Raw genomic sequence first — 19410 nt, 5'->3', positions numbered from 1 at the left:
AATTGGTCCATGGCTTTCCTCCCTTGGGCATTTGACACACACATACCTTAACCAGCTTTTCATTTGATGTGGTTAACTGCTTCTATTCCTTCAGCAGTGAATCTGAACATTACTTCTCCCAGAGTCTTGTTTTTCCACTATTCCAAGACCAGATGATACATCTTCACTTGATGACCTGATGATGTCCAATGGTTTCCTGAACCATGGTGTCACTGCACTCACTGATGCTTTCTCTCTTGTTCATTATTCTGTAAGATTCTTAAGAGCAAAGATATTATTTGTGGTAAGATATTTTACTGTATAACAAATAGTCAAAGTACTGAGTTTTCATTATACACCACAAAGTGACAACAAGCTTTCAAATGCACTATAGTCTGTGTCTCACAACAAACAAATGAAATTAAATATTTTTAACTTAGTATTAGAAATGTTGAAAGGAACTTCAGAGAGGTAAAGAAACTTTCTTAAGCTGACTCAGCAAAGCTTGAATCTAAATCAAGACCTGTTTCTGAGTGTTCTCAACAATGTACTCAATATGTATATGTGTATAGTCCATACACACATGTATTTGTGTGAGACTTAGGTATATAGTCAATTTAACTGCTGAGTCTATGTGAACCTCTAGATGTTGAAATAACAAAACTTCTCAAATAGGCAGGAGAATGGGAAACACGACCTTCTGGTAAGGCACTGTCACACTTGAAAATACTCTGAGCTTTAACAGCCACTCCTTTGTTATAGCGCATGTTTTTTTTTTTTTTTATTAAAAATAGATTCCCCTCTCACATAATACTTTCCGACCACAGTTCCCCTCCCTACACTCCTTCTAGCTCCCCTCTCAACTTCTCCTCTCCCTGACCTCTACCCCCCCTCTGTTTCCCTTCCGAAAAGAGCAGGCCTCCAAGACACAACAAACATGACAAAATAAGTTACAGTAAGACAGGGCAAAAGCCCTCCCTGTTGAGGCTGGACAAGCCAACCCAACAGGAGGAAAAGAGTCCCAAAGTAGGCAAAAGAGTCAGAGACACACTCACGCCCACTGTTAGGAGTCTTACAAAAACACCAAGCTAACAGCCGTAACATACACAGAGAGGACCTGGTGCGGACCCATGCAGGCCTCATGCTTGGCACTTTAGTCACTGTGAGCCCGTATGAGCCCTGCTTAGTTTACTCAGTGTGTCCTGTTCATCCTCCATCCCCATCTGACTCCTACAATCTTTCTTTCCCCTGTTCCACGGGATCTCCAAGCGCCAAGAGGAGGGACACTATGGAGAACTCTAATTTAGAGTTTTCTTTCTGCATAATGTCTGGCTGTGGGTCTCTGCTCCCACTCCCATCTGCTGTTGGAGGAAGCCTCTCTGATGATGACTGGACAAGGCACCAATCTATGAATATGACACAATATCATTAAAAAATCATTTAATTGTTTTTTTTCTAGTTATGTTTGTTTCTATCCTAGGTCTCTGAACTATCCAGTCTCCGGTTCCTAGCCACCCAGTGTAGGGCACGGGCTCCCTCGTGAGTCAGAAATTTGAGCTAAGTTCACCTGGGCCATTGTATTCCACTACCTTGGAACACTTTAATACTATTCAGAGGATATATAGTCTGCTCTGGAAGGCAATTGGATGGGGAACTTGAATGGCTTTTACTCAGGCTAGCCTCTTTCTTTTTGTGCACTTCAAAGTCCCTCTACATATGCCCCTTTGGCAGCATAACCAATTTTCTTACATATAAATTCAGTGCCCAAGAAAACAAATTCAAACTCATCTGTCATCCTCAAGGATCAACATGAGATAAACTCAGTAGCAAGTAACTCTAGATGAAAAAGAAAAAACACTTTATCTCAGAGGGAGGGGTTTCTAAGGATATGGGCTCATCAATATTTCACTTCATATAATGAATTCAATAACAAAAATGTTGTGAGAAGTAAAAAAAAAAATCCATTGAATTCTAAGGCCACTGTGCTTATATTTGGGGTGCAGAATGTCCTCCATTGTATTCTCATGTATCATGACAAACTGATCTTTCCTTTCATGATTCTCACCACCACATATGTTAGTTTTAGGTCAGGTTGACACAAGCTAGAGTTTTGAAAGGAGGAATCCTCAATTGAGAAAATGCCTCCATAAGATCTGGGTGTGGGAAATTTTTTAATTAGTGATTTATGGGGGGAGGGCCAGCCCATTGTGGGTGGTGCAATCCCTAAACTGGTGGTCCTGGGTTCTATAAGAAAGCAGGTTGAACAAACCATGGGGAGCAAGCCAATAAGCAGCACTCCTCCATGGCCTCAGCATCAGCACCTTGTGCCTCCAGGTTCCTGCCCTGTTTGAATTCCTGACCTGACTTCCTTCAATGATGAGCAGTGATATGGAAGTGTAAGCCAAATAAACCCTTTCTTTTCCAAGTTGCTTTGGCCATGGTGTTTCATCGAAGCAGTAGTAATCATAACTAAGACAATGTGTAATAACACATTTTGAGGTAGATCGCTTAATTAAAATCTGTCTACTCCAAACTGTTAGCTGCAAGAGAACAGAGGGCATTTCTGTTCTATACACAAAAGCATGTATAGCTTCCAGCATTGAGTCCTTAACAATCAACAGACTGAATACATTTTAGATATGTGCAAACAAAGATATATGAGTAGTTTTTAGATCTATTGGAGGAAGTGACTGTTACTCAATAAACCCCTTGTCAGTCAAAATGATCGTTATGATTCCTTCAGTCTGGCATCCAGTAATTGACCAGTTTTAACACATAAGGTGACTGAAAACAAAGCACAAGCCAACAGGGGGTTTGGCTACCAAAAATGCTGACAGGGATTCAAAATCTTATGAATGAGGGTTCTTAGTCCAGGGCTGTGTGCATTACAATGCCCTGACCTATAACTGGAAATCACCTCCAATTCTGAGCACTTAACTTCTGGAAAGAGAGCAACATGGTATAAGCTTTCCAAGGGTTACCAAACTAGTGGGTAGATAACATAAATGTCATAGGGAAGCTGAAGAACCTGGGGCATTTTGTTAGAAAAAAGAAGTTCTTAATGTTCATCACAGATGTATTTAAATTTTAAATTGTAGCAGAGAAATTATATTTTTTCTGTGTAGACTTTTGACATTACTATGACTGACATATATAAATGATGTGTTATGAAACTTCTGTCCAGAAAGAACAAGATTTCTAAATGGGGAGCTGTCTGCAGAATGTAACAAGGCTTGAAAGAATTGTGACTCCTCAAACACCACTATTATTAAATAAAAGAGTATCAGTGCCTCAATATGGGTGACAAAGAGCACTCATGCTTGAACAAGATGGTTCTCTAGGTTACCCATTATCCACTGCAATATGAAGCTTCTCTGAATAAGGTTGAGAGCAGCATGTATCTATGGATACAAGTGTAATTATTTGGATGGTAGTCTAACAACATGACTATTTAGCAAGGTAACAATATGATCTCTGTGACAGACCACTGTAGTGGGTAGCCATTCCAGCTTTGATCTGGAAGTTCCAACCCCCATTGAGACTTTGGCAACTGTCACGCCTACAAGGCAGGGCCAAGGGAGGCGCCTGGGGACCCTGGATAGTGGAGGTGGACCAAGCAGAGCTCCAGAGAACACCGCTGGACTGTGATACACCTTTCCCAGATCCCGTGACCTACCTATCCCTTAATTTGTAAGTTACATCATTAAATAAATCTCCTTTTAACTACATGGAGTGGCCTTAATAATTACACCAATATATGGCGTCCAACGTGGTGGCAAGAGTTTCCACCTAAAAACTGAGAAAAAAGATTCTAAAACGGAGCTAAAAACAGCTTCCTAATTGTCTCTCTCAAATGAGCGGCAGCTGCCGGTTTGAGCTACTGGTGGGTTCCTAGTGTGCGCGCTCAACCTGCAGTATGGCGGGAATGAGGCCTCTGCAAGTGGCACATTAAGCTGCATGGTGGATTTAGCCTTTGCTAGCACAAAAAAAAAAAAAAAAAAAAAAAAAAAAAGAGGTTTCTGGGCTACACGCTGCTTGGCTAAAAGCATAGACCCAGATAGCTCCCAGAGCTGGCGGTAAACCACTACCATGATGGGAAGCTGAGGTGGGCGGAGCCAGCAGCCACAGCTGCTGCAGCTTAAAGCAATAGATTCACAATAAGACAGATTCAGATGTAATAGTTTACAATGTGTGTAAAAGATACTTAGACTTAAAAGAGACAAAAAAGGTGATATATACAGTTATATAAACAAATACATAGTTTTAAAAAATAAAGTCTTTAAAGAGACAGTAAAATTAATATAAAAAAATAAGCCCTGTAAAGATGGATATCACACAGAGAATCTGGATTGTGTTGTCTTTGGGATTCTTAACTGCAGAGAGATATTTGATTGTGAAGGAAGCTGAGTTAAACCAATATGCATATTTTAAAGGTACCTTGACTTCAAAATTTGGATATAAGGATATGTTACTTTGGAAAGGAGACTCTGCTTTTGTTCCCACAGAAAGCCAGAGGCTATGGATTTGTTCCAGATTAAGATACATCAGGTTTGACCAGCCAAGACCCCCTGAAAGGTCTCCGATGACACCATGGCCCAGATGATCCAACATCCAGAATAGTTTCAAGGCAACTGGCTCAGACGATACAGCCTCACGGACTACTCCATGATCCTAAAATTTTCTTTGTATCCCCATAAGATACAGCACCCCCCTCCAGCAGGAAGTAGTAAGAAAAGCTACGCCCAAATTCCCAAATTATATGTAATTTTACTTTGTTAAGGTTAAAACCTTCCTTTTTGAAAAAAAAAATGGGGGAAGTGCTGTGGGATGTTCTGTATGGCAAATGTGTTGCTGATTGGTCAATAAATAAAATACTGATTGGTCATTGGCTAGGCAGGAAGTGTAGGCAGGACAAGGAGGAGAATAAAGCTGGGAAGTGGAAGGCTGAGGCAGAGAGACACTGCCAGCCGCCACGATGACAAACAGCATGTGAAGATGCCGGTAAGCCACGAGCCATGTGGCAAGGTATAGATTAATGGAAATGGATTAATTTAAGCTGTAAGAACAGTTAGCAAGAAGCCTGCCATGGCCATACAGTTTGTAACCAATATGTCTCTGTGTTTACTTGGTTGGGTCTGACGGCTGTGGGACTGGCAGGTGAGAGAGATTTGTCCTGACTGTGGGCCAGGCAGGAAAACTTTAGCTACAGACCACACTAGTGGAAACCCATGAACTGTGGACTGGTGGCTGTGGAGCCCCCATGGGACTGGACTAGGCCCTCTGGACACGGAAGATGGTTGTTTGGCTTGAACTGTTTGGGGGGCACCCAGGCAGGGGGATCAGGATCTGTCCCTGGCACACGGGCAGGCTTCTGGGAATCCAGTGCCTGTGGTGTGACACCTTGTACAGCCTTGGTGCAGTGGGAAGGGGCTTGGACCTGCCTAGGCTCAGTGAGCTGGGCTCTGCTCACTCCCCATGAGAGACCTTGATTTGGGGGATGTGGGGATGCTGGGTGGCTTGGGAAAAAGGGCTGTAGAGGGAGGAGGGGGGTCTGTGGATAGCTTGAGGAGTGAGTAGAAAATTTCATAATAAAGAAAAATTTTAAAAAAAACAATACGATCTCTGCCTTGGCCTACAACCTCCCTAAGGATGGTTTTTGGTAATGTTTACCATATCAGATATGACTTTTCTCCTTTGGATCAAGACTTGAATCCAATCCAGAAAGCATTTTGTTACCCCCGTAAAAAGTCTTTGCACTATTGCGCCAGGGGGCTCATCTTGCCTGGCAGGTTTTAGAGCATGAAGGGTTTAGCAATGGCTAAGACCATTGATGATTTTTCTCTGCCTAGCACTGTGAAAGTTAGACAACAGGGAGAGTGTTTCCTGGTTCATTAAGGGAAGATTTCTCTATGTCCTGCAACAAAACTGTATGGAATCTTCAACAATTAGGCTTTACTACCTGGTTATGATGAACAACCAAGAGCTATGAGAATAGCTTGTATCATTTTGGGTACTACTGGGGCTTCCCTGACCTTAGAAGGCTTACCTCCCTCCTAAGGAGGTAATTTGTGCCTGGTCAAGTTACTTAAGAGCTCAAGGCCTCAGTTATCTCACTGGAAAGGTACCTATGGCAAATGATATCATGAAGTAATTGATAAAGACTAAATAAGATAACACAAGAAAGGGGGGGGAAACATGCTCAGCACAATGTTTTCTTTCCATTTTGGCACACATGTAGTCTTCGTTTCCCAGATACCTACACTTTAGAGACTGGGTGCCTAAATGTGGAGAAAAGAATGAGATGGTTGTGAAGCCATCAGTATTGTTTTCAAGACTTCAGAACCTCCTCTGAACTGGTTCTTCCCTAGTTGTCACCTGACTGTAAATATCCTATGAAGGATTCACACTGTAGAACAGCGTCAAATGGAAGACAACACCTACAGATGAAAAGAATCCCAGAAACACCAAACAGGGACAAGACAAGTACACAAATGTGCCTGCTCACCCTTCACTTATACTGCTAATACACCTCACATGCTCACAACATAAGAGCACTTCATGTTGCTGCATCCGTCCTTTCCTCCCCTTTACTAAATGCCACACAATGGCTGGATAAAACCATTTTAAATAATGACCTCATTACAGCTCATGAATGATCTCAGTTAAAGAAAAAAGAGCAAATTCCTTCTCTGAAAATTTAGACTTCATACAACTAACATGGAAACCCTGCTTTTATCTGCAGTTAGAAGGACTCAGGATACTTAGCACAAGAGAGAACATCTCTTATATGAACATTGTCTCTGGGCCTGATTGTCAAGTAAGTCCTTCACTCAAAATACCTCTTGCTAATGATGTTAAAAAATTCACTGGAGAACACTAATACTCATCGTATGGTTGAACTTTGCATAGTTAATGACAGAGGTGGAAACTTTGAGCCATTGTGTCTCCAAATTTGTGCTCTTTTGAACCTATGGGTAATCCAGTTTCTCCAGCGCTGCATAGTCTACCTGCCAAAGACCTCATAGAGGAGCCTGATACTGTTGGCTTTTAGCCCATTCTGTCCACATCAAAGAACCAAATGATCTTCCTTGCTGTAAGTGGCCTCCCAGTCACTCAGAATATACAAACATTTCTCCAGTTGCAGCTCCGGCTCAGCCGTAGTGTATTAGCTTTTTAGTGAATCAACCAGATTTCACATCTTCAAAGTTCACTATGATTTCCCTTTCTTGAACTAAAAATACAGAAAGAAGTGTGACTCTGACTTGGACCTAGAAAGAGTAAATACGTCACCACAAGAGGAAACGGTTGCCACTCATCATTGAATGATACTATGGCAGATGGAAGTCAGCATGAGGCATAAAAACTCCGTGGGTGTTTCCTGGTGGGGAAAGCTGAATCGTGAGGATGTTTAATAGCAATAAAAACAAACTACTTTACTCAAACATAATTCATCTTCCCCAAAATATTCTTCCTTCCTTGGTGTTTTTGTTCTCCCCGTTGTTTGAGGAATCTCTTCCTGGGTTGACTCACCAAACATCTATTTAGAAGCTTTTAATGTTTTAAGTTTAGATACAGACCTGTCATTACCCACTGAGAGCTTAGTCATCCTTTCTTGGGGTCACCTCCATGTTTCCACCCATCCTCAAAGTCTTTATTTTCAACCCTTACATCCTTATATATACCTTCAACTATTGCTTACACAGGTGACAATTGATGCCTGTACCTGACTTATCCATCATGTCTTAAATCAATGTTTATGGCACCTCTCTTCTGGCTTTATTAACTCTTTGGGTTTCTAAGAATATCCTTCTATCTTCCTTCTCTGCTACTTTTCTGTTTTGTTTCTTTTTTACCTAAAATATTCCTTTGTCTGAGATATCTACAGAATTACTTTAGACACATAATTGCCTGAAGTTTTACAATTGTATTTGTTTCTGGCATATGGAAAAAAGTGAGGAAGAATTTTTGGAAATCTCAAGGCTAGAAAACAAGAAACCATTACTTTTGGGCACTTGTGAACCATGCTATTTATTCATGTCTGCCTACAGCATGCTTGTAATGACCCTGTGAGTAAGACTAACATGACTCTTTTTATTTAATACTTAGTCAACATGATACTCAAATAGCTTGGGTTCTTTTAATTTTTTTGTTTTTGTTTTCCAAAACTAACCCAACCGTACAATAAATGGTAGACCAGCATATGGAACACAATCTCTCTGGCTTAAATCCCTTATTATTTTGAAAATAATAATGTTTCCTCATGAAATTTGAAATAACATATAATATAAAATATTGCTGTTGACTGTTAAACAATTATGAAAACAGCATAAGATACCAATGCTGTTAGGAAATTGCTCAATAGGAAAATTAAATACTTTACCACATGAAACAGGCATATTACAATGCTCAAATCTGAAAAGTCAATCAGATCCTCATTGGACACAGAACCTGTATAGGGGAGAGGTCCCAGAAAAAATTATGGATATTCAGCACAATAAATGCCTTTTTAAAACAACGGTTTCCACTTCTATCTAGAAGTAAGTCTGTGGTGGAATCAACAAATAGCAGTGTTAAACTAAGCATGAGGAGGCTCTGCTGTAGCATCAGGAGCTTGGCATCTCTTCATCTGAAACACTTTACTTCTGATGCCTAGGAAACAGTGCCTTTACAGAACCTTGGGATGAAGCAGAGACTTACTTTGGAGCCAGGGGGACTTGAATCCTCATATTCCATTTCTTTAACCCTTATTTTTTTAAGGATTTTTCATTCATTTTATATACAAACCACAGATCTCCCTCTCATCCCTCCTCCTGTTCCCCCTGAGCCTTCTCCCCCTCTCCCTGCATAAAAGGCTGAGCAAGGTGTCCCACCATAGGTAATAGGCTTCAGAAAGCCAGTTCATGCACCAGGGATAGATCCTGATCCCACTGTCAGGGGCCCCTCAAACAGAAGCTCTAGTCCAGTTACACAACTGTCTCCTATATGCAGTGTTCCACAGATGTCAGTCAGTTCATGACTGAACCTACAAGCATGGTTCAGTTGTCTCTGTAGATTTTCCCATCATGTTCTTGACCTCCCTTGCTCATATAATCATTCTTCCCTCTCTTCGCCTGAACTCCCAAAACTTGGCTTGGTGCTTGACTGTGGATCTCTGCATCTGCTTCCATCAGTTACTGAATAAAGGGTCTATAATGACAGGGTATTCATCAATCTGATTATCAGGGTAGGCCAGTTCAGGCACACTCTACACTATTGCTAGTAGTCTACTGTGGGGTCATCCTTGTTGATTCCTAGAATTTCCTTAGCACTAGGATTCTCCCTAACCCCATAATACCTCTCTCTATCAAGATATCTCTTTCATTGCTCTCCCACTCTGTCTCTCCCCCACCTCGATCATCCCATTCCCTCATGTTCTCATTCCCCATCCCCTCCCCTCTATAACCCCCCATCTCCAGTTTACTCATGGAAATGTCATATTTCCTCTTCCCAAGGTGATCCATGCATCCCTCTTAGGGTTCTCCTTGTTTCCTAGCTTCTCCAGAGCTATAGGTTGTAGACATTTAAAGAATTATTCAACATCCTTGGTTATCAGGGAAATGCAAATCAAAGACTCTGAGATACCATCTTACACTTGTCAGAATGGCTAAGTTCTAAAACACTGATGACAGGTTATGTTGGAGAGAATGTGGAGCAAGGGGAGCACTCTTCTACTGTAAGTGAAAGTTCAAACTTGTACAGCCACTGTGGAAATCAGTATGACACTTTCTTAGAAAATTGGGAATCAATTTACCTCAAGACCCAGCTATACCACTCTTGGGCATATACCCAAGGAATATTCAATCACACCACAAGGACAATTGCTCAACTATGTTCATAGCAGCATTATTTGTAATAGTCAAAACCTGGAAACAACCTAGATGCCCCTCAACTGAAGAATGGATAAAAAAAAAGTGTACATATACACAATGGAGTACTACTCAGCAGTAAAAAAACAATGACAGCATAAAATTTATAGGCAAATGGATGGAATTAGAAAATATCATCCTGAGTGATGTAACCCAGACCCAGAAAGACAAACATGGTATGTATTCACTCATAAATGGATACTAGATATAAAGCAAAGGATAATCCCTAACCTTTTTTATCTAATCTATAAAATTGAAGAGTGAGTACTGCCTCATGGGTTGCTGAAAGGATTAAATGAGATTTTGCAAGTGAAGACCTGGGATACTCAGTGGTTCCAGCTCATCTCATCTCATCACTCTTGACACTAGTGATTGTCCCCATTCTCAGATCTTTAGAGACACCAAGGAAGTCTGTTATGTAAGCAGAGTTCCAATAATTTTGTTGAGTTGACTTCCAAAAAGGCATAGTTATTGGATCTTAGAAAAAATCATCTGGAGGTGGCCCTATGAGTAGGATCAGGTTAACTTCCTTCCAGAGCAAGAGGGAGATAAAGATGAAGACAGAGCAAAAGCTGCAGCCCAGCAAAAGATTCACTACCACCTGGGAACCTATCACAAGTTCATTTTTCTTTGAAAATGAATTTTCCATGAATATGTATGTCCACAATTCAAAGAGAGACTCAATAGCAGCATCCTGTTCAATGAAGAGAGGGCATATTTAAGTATATAACATAGATCACTGGTTTCCAACCTATAGATCATGACCCCTTCGGGGGTTTAAAGACCCTTTACAGGGGTCACCTTAGACTATCAGAAGACACTGAGGTCTATATTATGATTTTTAACAACAGTAAAATTATAATTATGCAGTAGTAACAAAAATAATTTTATAGTTGGGCATCACCTCAACATGAAGAGCTGTATTAAGGAGTTACAGCATTAAGAAGGTTGAAAACCACTGAGATAGAGCTTACCTCTGACATCAGGACACTGTCCCTGCACTGCTTGTGACTTACAGTGCATGGTCTTTAGATTGTTACTAAATCTCTCTGAACTTTAGCTGTTTTAGAAATTTTGTTTTGAAATTTGACATCTGTCTTAGAGAGTCAATGAGAAGTGGAAATGAATCAAATCCATGTATGTCCTTAACCCAGAGGAAATATACTTCAATGATTATATTTAATTTTATGTTGTTGGGGTTTTTTTTTTAGCTTTTTTCTTTCTGGAATCACTTAGGTAAACATTCATTCTACACTTTATCTATCTAAAGTGATTATAGTGAAGTTTCCCTTACTCCCCTACTTATAAAAAAATGAGGGTCCCTGAGATGCTTGCATGTTGCTAGCAAATGAAGTCAGGATAACTTCAGAACAGACCACACAACTTTTTTAGTAGCACTGTCCTTTGCAGAGTGAAAACCCTGAGTGCATCTATTGGCTACAGAGCACACTACAGGCAGGGTGACCTGACTCTGATTCCTCAATACATGAAAGCTGTCAAATAGAACCTTGAATTAAAAAAAAAAATACCACAAACTGGTCCTCAAGGAGGGGAACCACAGAGATGACTCAGAGTGTTGAGGGAGTTTTGTTCCAGTGACATCATGACCTCAAAAGTCCTTTTCATTTCCCAACTGTAACTACATGTTGATTCCAAAGGTGACTTTCTGCACCTAACATGACCAGGGTCTTTCCTAATTCACTGAAGTGCCAGTCACCTTCAGCCAGACAGCAGCTGCTAGTTAATCTCTCAGGATAGACTCAACAAAATAGAGAAACCTTATTGCTGACATCAGTTTCCCCTGACACTGTATTACTCTGCATTAAGAGCCACAATTTCTTTTGCATCCTTCTGGAATCAGTCAGGTTAAGTTTTGTTGTAGTACAAAACAATTATGAAAGCTTTGTTTGAAATGGTGAAACTTTAAGTACCTCTTACTCATATTACCCCAAAGTAACAGAGGCTGATGGAAAATTCATAAGCTTTAGTGTTGTTTGTCCCTGTGTTAGAGAATGTAGAGTTTTGGCAAGTCTCTCAGCAATAATTAAATTTTCAACTCATAAATGAAGCTCTTTTGAACCACAACCAATTAGTTGGCTCCCTTACCAACAGGGGACAAGCAAGTACACCCTGTCAAAAGATTACCAGGCATAAGCTGGTCAACATTCTCCTAAAACTATTTTTTGCTCTTGAACACATCTCTCCACTGAGCTCCAGTTCTGGTTCAATCACCATGACTGGCCTCCTGTAATTCTTAGTGAGAGAAGTAGACTAGCCACCTGCCAAATGTTCTGCTCAGATACACAGAGTATAAATGGGAGTATAGAGTAATGCCATGGGATGGGGACAGAGAAGAGTTTGTATGGATAATGTGATATATTAGCCTTAAAGAATGAACAGTACTTAAATCAGTGGTTCTTAATCTTCCTAATGCTGTGACCCTTTATTACAGTTCCTCATATTGTTGTGACACCCAACCACAAAATTTTTGTTACTACTTCATAACTGTAATTGTTTGCTTCTGTTATGAATAGTAATGTAAATATTTTTGGAGTTAGAGGTTTTACAAAGGGGTTGTGACTCAGATGGATAGGACAGAGTGACTTTACAAATTATTTGTCATGAGTAGAGTCTTCTTCACCATGGGAGGATATTGAAAACTAATCTTACTATAAACAAAGAAATATTCTGTCTCACCATGTGGACAGAATTATTTGAAAAGCAACAGTTAACACTGAGCCCCGGAAGAAAACCTAAAGGAACTCCTCTACTTTATAAATTAAGGAAAAGACTCATGAGCCAAGAGGCAGGAGGAAGGTAGAGGAAAGAGTTCAGGGGTGGGTGGTGTACACTTCAGGACATACTGCCTTTTTCCAGACTTGGCTTCAAATACCCTACTCCTTAAAGGGAAGAGGATCTGGCAGGGATGACTGGAAATTCTATGTTAGTCTAAGTTTTCCTATGATAGTCCAATTTTAAACTACTCCCCTTTCCCACTTGAGGACACATCCCTTTGGGGTGGGGATGTTGAGTCACTCTGTGCCCACCCCTTACCTGTGTCAGTCTTCCGTTTTGAAATCCCTACTTGTTTCTTGACTTGTTTTTTCTTGGTGATTAACTTTTTCTTTTATTATTTGAAGAGGTTAGACAAGAATCATCCCACTTGACCTTTATAGGTTCCACTCCTGGTATTCTCTTGCTCACACTTGGATGCATGCCTTCATAAAGCCTCTCCCTGGGATGGCTTGTTCTGTGGTTGCTAATAGTCTCAACTTTTGTCCCATTTTATACTGATTAATATAATATGACATAGTGTGAAATCTGTAGGATTTGGGATCAGACAGAGAAGTTAAACCTTGGTTTTAACACCTCTAGTCATGTGATCATAGGCCAATTACTTCTTATGCAATTGGGGCTTTATTTTTGCATCTGCAAAATGAGGTCAGAAATGGAAAGTCACTATAAGCAGTTGCAATGGTATAGGAGAAGATAGTATATTGAAAATTATTTATTGCTATATCATTTGTGACTGATCACCAAGCTACATAAACACTTAGTGGTTTCAAAACTAAACAACTTCTCATTGCCCAAAAGTCTTCGGGTTTTAAGGAAAGTTCTGATCTTTCCAGGCTTGAATGATCTCAGCTGGGCTCATCCAAGTGTTTGTTGTCTGCTAGTGGGTCAGCTGGGACTGGCTCATCCTGAATGAGCTCACTCTTTGTTTGGCAATTGGCCATGTGTCATCTATCACTAGCCTAGATTCGTCCTCATGGGTAAGTAAGGCTCTAAAAGAGAAAGAAAAAGCATTCATGATCTTTTATAGCTACATACATACAAGGTAACTTCTACTATACTATATTGGCAAAGTAGGTTCTGCAGATAACCCAGATTCATGAGTTAGAGAGACAGGCTCTGTCCTTTGATGGTCAAAGCTCTTGAGTAGTATACAAGGGATATGGACAAAATGATGAAGAAACATTGAAGACATTTGGGCAAGTAGTCTGTCATAGTTCTACTTTTTTATTTCCCATTTCTCTTCTGTTCTGCTGCAGAATTAGGCTCACCATGAGCTACTGTTTTGCAAGACTTTTTTCTTTCACAATTTCATACATATAAATAATGTTCTTTAATCAAAGTATTTTTCATTTTCCTGTCTAATCCTCTTCTGCCTCTCACCAAATCACATCTTTTTTCCCAAGTCCACCACTAACTTTCACATTTTGTATATATGTATTTGTATGACTTACAGCATTTAACTGGGGCTGCCTATATGAGTATAGATAGAAGGTTATTTACCAAGCAAGGGCATTACACAATAGGTATATCAATGACTGTGACTCCCTCTCTCTTAGCAATCATTAACTGCCTATAGATCCTCAGGGACAGAGGGCCCATATGAACCCCTCCTCCATTCATGACAGAAAGTTGATTGGCCCAGTCTTATTCAGGTCTTGTGCTGTTAGTCAGTTCTTCTGTGATTCACAGTTGCACAGCTATGTCATGTCAGATGACAGCATTCTACAGCCGGAACTCTTTCCCATCCTTAAGTTCTTACATTCTTTCTCTCCCTTTTTCTGAGATATCCTCTGAGCATTGGAGGGGGTGAGTGAACTTTTTTAAGGAAGACATTATATTTTATACAGTTCAATACTTCACATTTCCTGAGCATCCAGTGGTACCATTACTATCATCGCTAGCATTCTCCAGATGATGAATATATTTCAAGATTTGCTTCAATTTATAAAATTATAAATACTTCATCACTATACCTATTCTTATAGTTCCCACTCACGACTTACTTCTGAGTCTCATGGACTTAGTAGGTATCCAGTAAAATACCTATTACATGAATCTACTTCTCTGACTCAGGCTATTTTGTAAGTTTAGCACCTGTTTAGTGATTTGGGGAGATGGAGCCAGTGGCGAAATGATGAGTCAGTCATTCTCATCTTTGACTTCTTCCCAAATCCATTTCTATTCCTCACCTGTCTCACCTCCAGTTCACCCTACAGACTTGTTATTGTGGATTGAATTGAACCTCCCACAAACTCTTGTAATACTTCTCATGGCCCACAGTGCTCATATTACTCATCTTGCTCACCCACATAAACTCCTACTTCCCAATATTCATGTCTGTGCCTATAATCTTTCCAGCACATTGCCAGTGTGAGTTTATCACAGTTATTTTTCAGAAAAAAAAAGAGATATCCTGAACCCTTATCTTAGTCATAAACAGCAATGATAACAGCATTGTCTTCCTATTGCCAAGTGCGTGCTCTGATATTTCACATACTTTCTGGAACATGGTGCTAGATATGGAAGTCAGCTCTCTGTTATTAGGCATCAAAATCTAGATATAGAGAAATTTAGTGGCTTTGCCAAGATTACATAAGAAAGTGATGCTGCCAATGAGAAGAAAACCCAGCTTTAGTGATTTGTAGGCCTCCCCTGGTTCTACTCTTATATCAGTCACTGTAATATTTTCTTAAGTTTCCCTACTTTCTCTAGCTTTTCAGTTGGCTGTGTAGCAGTGTTCACTCAGCATAACCAAGGTATTACTAATGGATGTCTTCTGTGTACTATATACAAAATTCCAAGATGTACATTGCAATGTCTATCAATGTAAGAAGAAGCCTCAATGGGCGGTATATGAAACTGCTTTGTTTTTAGGCAATCTTAGTTTCTAATTAAGTCACCATTCCTTCCTTATTTTGAGCTCTTAGGTAAATTGCCCAATATATTTGATCTTCAATTTCTTCATTCTTCAGAAGTAGGAATTAAGCTTCACACCACAGTTTTATTAGGAAGATTAAATGAGATGATAATGCAAATGAATCTCTGACACATTGGAGCCCTTCTAGAGTCTATTATTATTGTTGTTGTTAATAAATATAAATGAGGTAAGAATGAGTCATGACAGTCAGTTGCTCAACCCTCTCCTGTCCAATCTTCATCATATTTATGTTCCTATTATTCATTTCATGATTGTTTGCCAAAGATATATTTTTTTCATTATATGCCAAGTTCCAGGATCACCCTTTTAGCCCAGAGGAGTATATTGAAACAAAAGTGACATGTTCATTCCATTAACTATCTTTTACCTTCCCATGCAAAAGTTAATATAAGTTCCAGGGAATGATAACTAAGGAAAATATTCAGATTCAAAACAAAAAAAATCTAGGGAGATATAATCTGAAACTCTTGATCTTTGGACCTTTATAGAAAAAGAGTTTTAAGTAATAACCACAGAAACCACAACTAGGCTAAGAATAGTCTGTTTAAGCCTTTTGCAATCTAAAATTCTTTAAGGTCCATTTTAGACATGATGTGAAAAAAAGAACCACTTCATTTTTTTTTTTTTTTTTAGTTTTCCATTTTTATTTTAAGGGATCACCTACATTTTAGTAAATTTAAAAGATATGTCCCCATTGATCAGATTTATTGCCCATTGAATTTGATGACAATTTTTAGGTTCAATTCTTAATAAAATAATTTATATTAGTATTTGGGATTGTTGGTGAGCTTTCTCATGGAGAAAAAGAAACCCAGACAGCAGTGGGAGCTGCAACATAGTTTTCTTCTGCTGATCCTTGGGCATTTCTGTTAGGAGGACTGAGTGATATCAACAGGGGTGGCTATACTGTGGCCAGGCTTTTTTTTTTTCTTTTGAGACATAGTCTTACTACACAGCCCTGGTTGGCATAGAATTCACTATGTCGACCAGCCTCTGCCTCCCAAGACCTGGAATTAAAGATGTACACCAACTTGCCAGGCTAGCTAGTCTCTAATTCAAGAGTTAAGATCTTTGACCCACTGCTCCATCCATTTTGAGATTTGGTTGATGTTATCCTCCAGCTGTTCCTGTTCATTACTGGGCAGCTGATGCACAATTTCTTCTCTATAAGAGGCTCTGGCTTCTTCATAAAGAACTTGAAAAATCTCACACTGCGTGTTGTCTTGTAGCGTCTTCTCATCGTAACCCCTTGTTTCAAGTCTTTTGTGCTGTATGCTGTTATCTGTTCTCAACACAAAAGCTGTATGAAACCGGCGTTCCGGAAAGAAATCACAGCCATGGTAATCAACAATAACACCACCTTCTCTCATCTGATTCTCTAACTCATCAACGACCCTATCTTCATCTGAAATTGGACAACTGTATTCATCATCGTAGCCATCATAACCGGCTCCTCCCTGGAGAGCTCTGCTTAAGGCGTGTGAAGCCGAGGCGCTGGCCGCCTGGTGAGGGATGACTAGGAAGCTTCCAAACATCCTGCTCACCAGTATACCTGGGGTTGGAAAAACCACACTAGGCAAAGAACTTGCCTCAAAATCAGGACTGAAATACATTAATGTCGGGGATTTAGCTCAAGAAGAACCACTTCATTTTTGACCTTGAAAGTCACAAGAGTTAAAGACAAATTTTAAAAAATTATAAGTGGCAAGACTTTCCTCTTTAGATTCTGATGTTGAACAAAAGAGAGGGAGAAAGATTGAGAGAGAGATGGTGTGTGAGAGAGAGACTGAGGATGCAGCTCAATTTTGATAGTTATGTACTAGTATCTCAATAGATTATGAGTTGATATATATGTGACTATATACATGTACTCATTGTAAATTACCATGTATCTATACAATTTATTTTGTGCTTCTTTGCTTATACATGTTGGAAATTCTCAATGCCCATATGAATTAAATTATATTCTAGCTAATTCATAAAATTGTAGGAAAAAAATTGAAATCATAGAAGTGGAGTAACATGTCCAACTTTTCAGGGAGAATTGGGATTTGTGTACCCTCTGTCACCAGTATTTTCCCATCCTACCCCAAGGACTGTACTAGAATGAGATAAACTGAGACCAAAGCTGGTCTGATCCAGGAAATTCCTTACTAGGCTACACAGGGACTCCCATAAAGTATAACTTTCCTTTCAGGATGGTAGAGTTGGAAAGTACTGAATGAACCCACAGAAGGCAGACTAATCTATGAAGGATAAAGAAAGGAACTAGATAATTCAGCCAACATTAGTGGGAATTTCCAGTACACATTGGTGCTTCTAAACTAGACAGACACCTATTGAGCTAAACCTCTTCCTGCCTATTCTGTCTGGGCAGTGGTGGTACAAATGATAATTCTTTATTTTAAAAGGGGGGGGGGTTCCTTTGATTGGGACAAAGGCTGCCTTCTGGAAAACTGGATGTCAGTTCTGGGAGTGATTCCCATGGTGTATGGGATCCTGGATAAGGCACTAAGAAACTCAAGAGCCTCTCCTTTTGGATGCATTCCTCACTGTAGAGCATCAGAGATGTATTATATGTAGTTTTCTGACCTATGTACAGATAGTTCACATCTGTTATGTCTCTGTAATTCTGGATGTCTCTTCCTACCTGCAAAACAAAGGGGCTGGAATTCTGTCTTTGTGCATCCTTTCTGTTTCAAAAATATGCATTTATTGGTCTCTTGGCAAACAGCTCTTGTTAGAATTCATTGCAGCAAAACAGTCCAGTATAACCAACCTTAGAGGGACTAACTAAACTCAGCCCACTTTCTTCATCCATTAAATAGGCATAGAAAGGTGACTCTTATCCCATGGACAGTAGCAAAGTTTGATTCAGCCCTTATACATCAATTCCCTGTTCACATGTTGAATTCGTAGCCCTCAAAGAGTATCATTACGTGTATTGTTTTAGTATGTTTATTCTTTTTCTGCTGCCCCATGAGCCTCTGGGATCAAAACAAAATGTAAAGTGATATGACATCCCTGTGGAACTCTTAAGCTTCCAAGAAAAATGGATTCTTCACATCCTCTCAGCTACCAATTAGCTACATTTCTGAGGAAATGAACTACTCAGAAGAAAGAGCAGCATTTAATTTCAAACATAAGAAAAGAGAAGGAAGTAAGATTAGTCACAGCCTTAAAATGTTCAAACACCATTGGTATTATTAGCTCAACAGCCAGGTATCCAAGGGTTCCCCAGCTTGTTAGCATAATGGATGACTGTTGACAAGCTCCTCACCAGAGTTCTCACCTGCAGGTGTATAACCACAACAACAGCCAGGACTTCCTTTAGACATGTTCTTCTCATGACTGAACTGAAGGGCTTTTGTTTTGGGGATATAACAGCTGCTTAATATAGCAAGGCTGGTGTTTGGCTGCTCTTATGTCCCTGCTATGAGACTACCCAAGAAAACTCAAAGCCCTTCCCTAAAATGCTGGATCGTGAAGTTCAATCAGTTGGAACAGAGTCCAGTCTGCTTGGACCTGATCTTTCCTCTTATTTCCATTATCTTAACCCAAGCAGTCTCAGTTCTCACTTGTCATTTGTCTTTTGGTTCAAGAGCAGAAATAAGCAATAGTGAACTGGGACTGAGTCTCTCCCATTTTCATTTGGTTACAAAGAACTTTATCCTTTTGAAAAGCCAAGTAATAGAAAAAAAATAATATGTACATGAAAATACTACTTGAGGAATCAGGGACTCCACTTTTTAGAAGGGCACAGCCTAACAACAGTGGTTCTTAATGATGTGA

General features: G+C 39.7%; 1 protein-coding gene across 1 annotated transcript; it reads right to left on the bottom strand.

Moving 5' to 3' along the window:
• Nucleotides 1-16673: 16673 nt before the first annotated feature.
• Nucleotides 16674-17153, bottom strand: LOC128097016 (adenylate kinase isoenzyme 6-like). The gene has a single exon (XM_052717215.1). The coding sequence runs from the start codon at nt 17151-17153 to the stop codon at nt 16674-16676; it is 480 nt and encodes a 159-aa protein (XP_052573175.1).
• Nucleotides 17154-19410: the final 2257 nt, after the last annotated feature.

Source organism: Peromyscus californicus, unplaced genomic scaffold (genome assembly GCF_007827085.1).
Source record: "Peromyscus californicus insignis strain IS unplaced genomic scaffold, ASM782708v3 Scaffold_5__1_contigs__length_169319896, whole genome shotgun sequence".
Classification (NCBI taxonomy): domain Eukaryota; kingdom Metazoa; phylum Chordata; class Mammalia; order Rodentia; family Cricetidae; genus Peromyscus; species Peromyscus californicus.
This window is presented reverse-complemented; position numbering and strand designations above follow the sequence as displayed.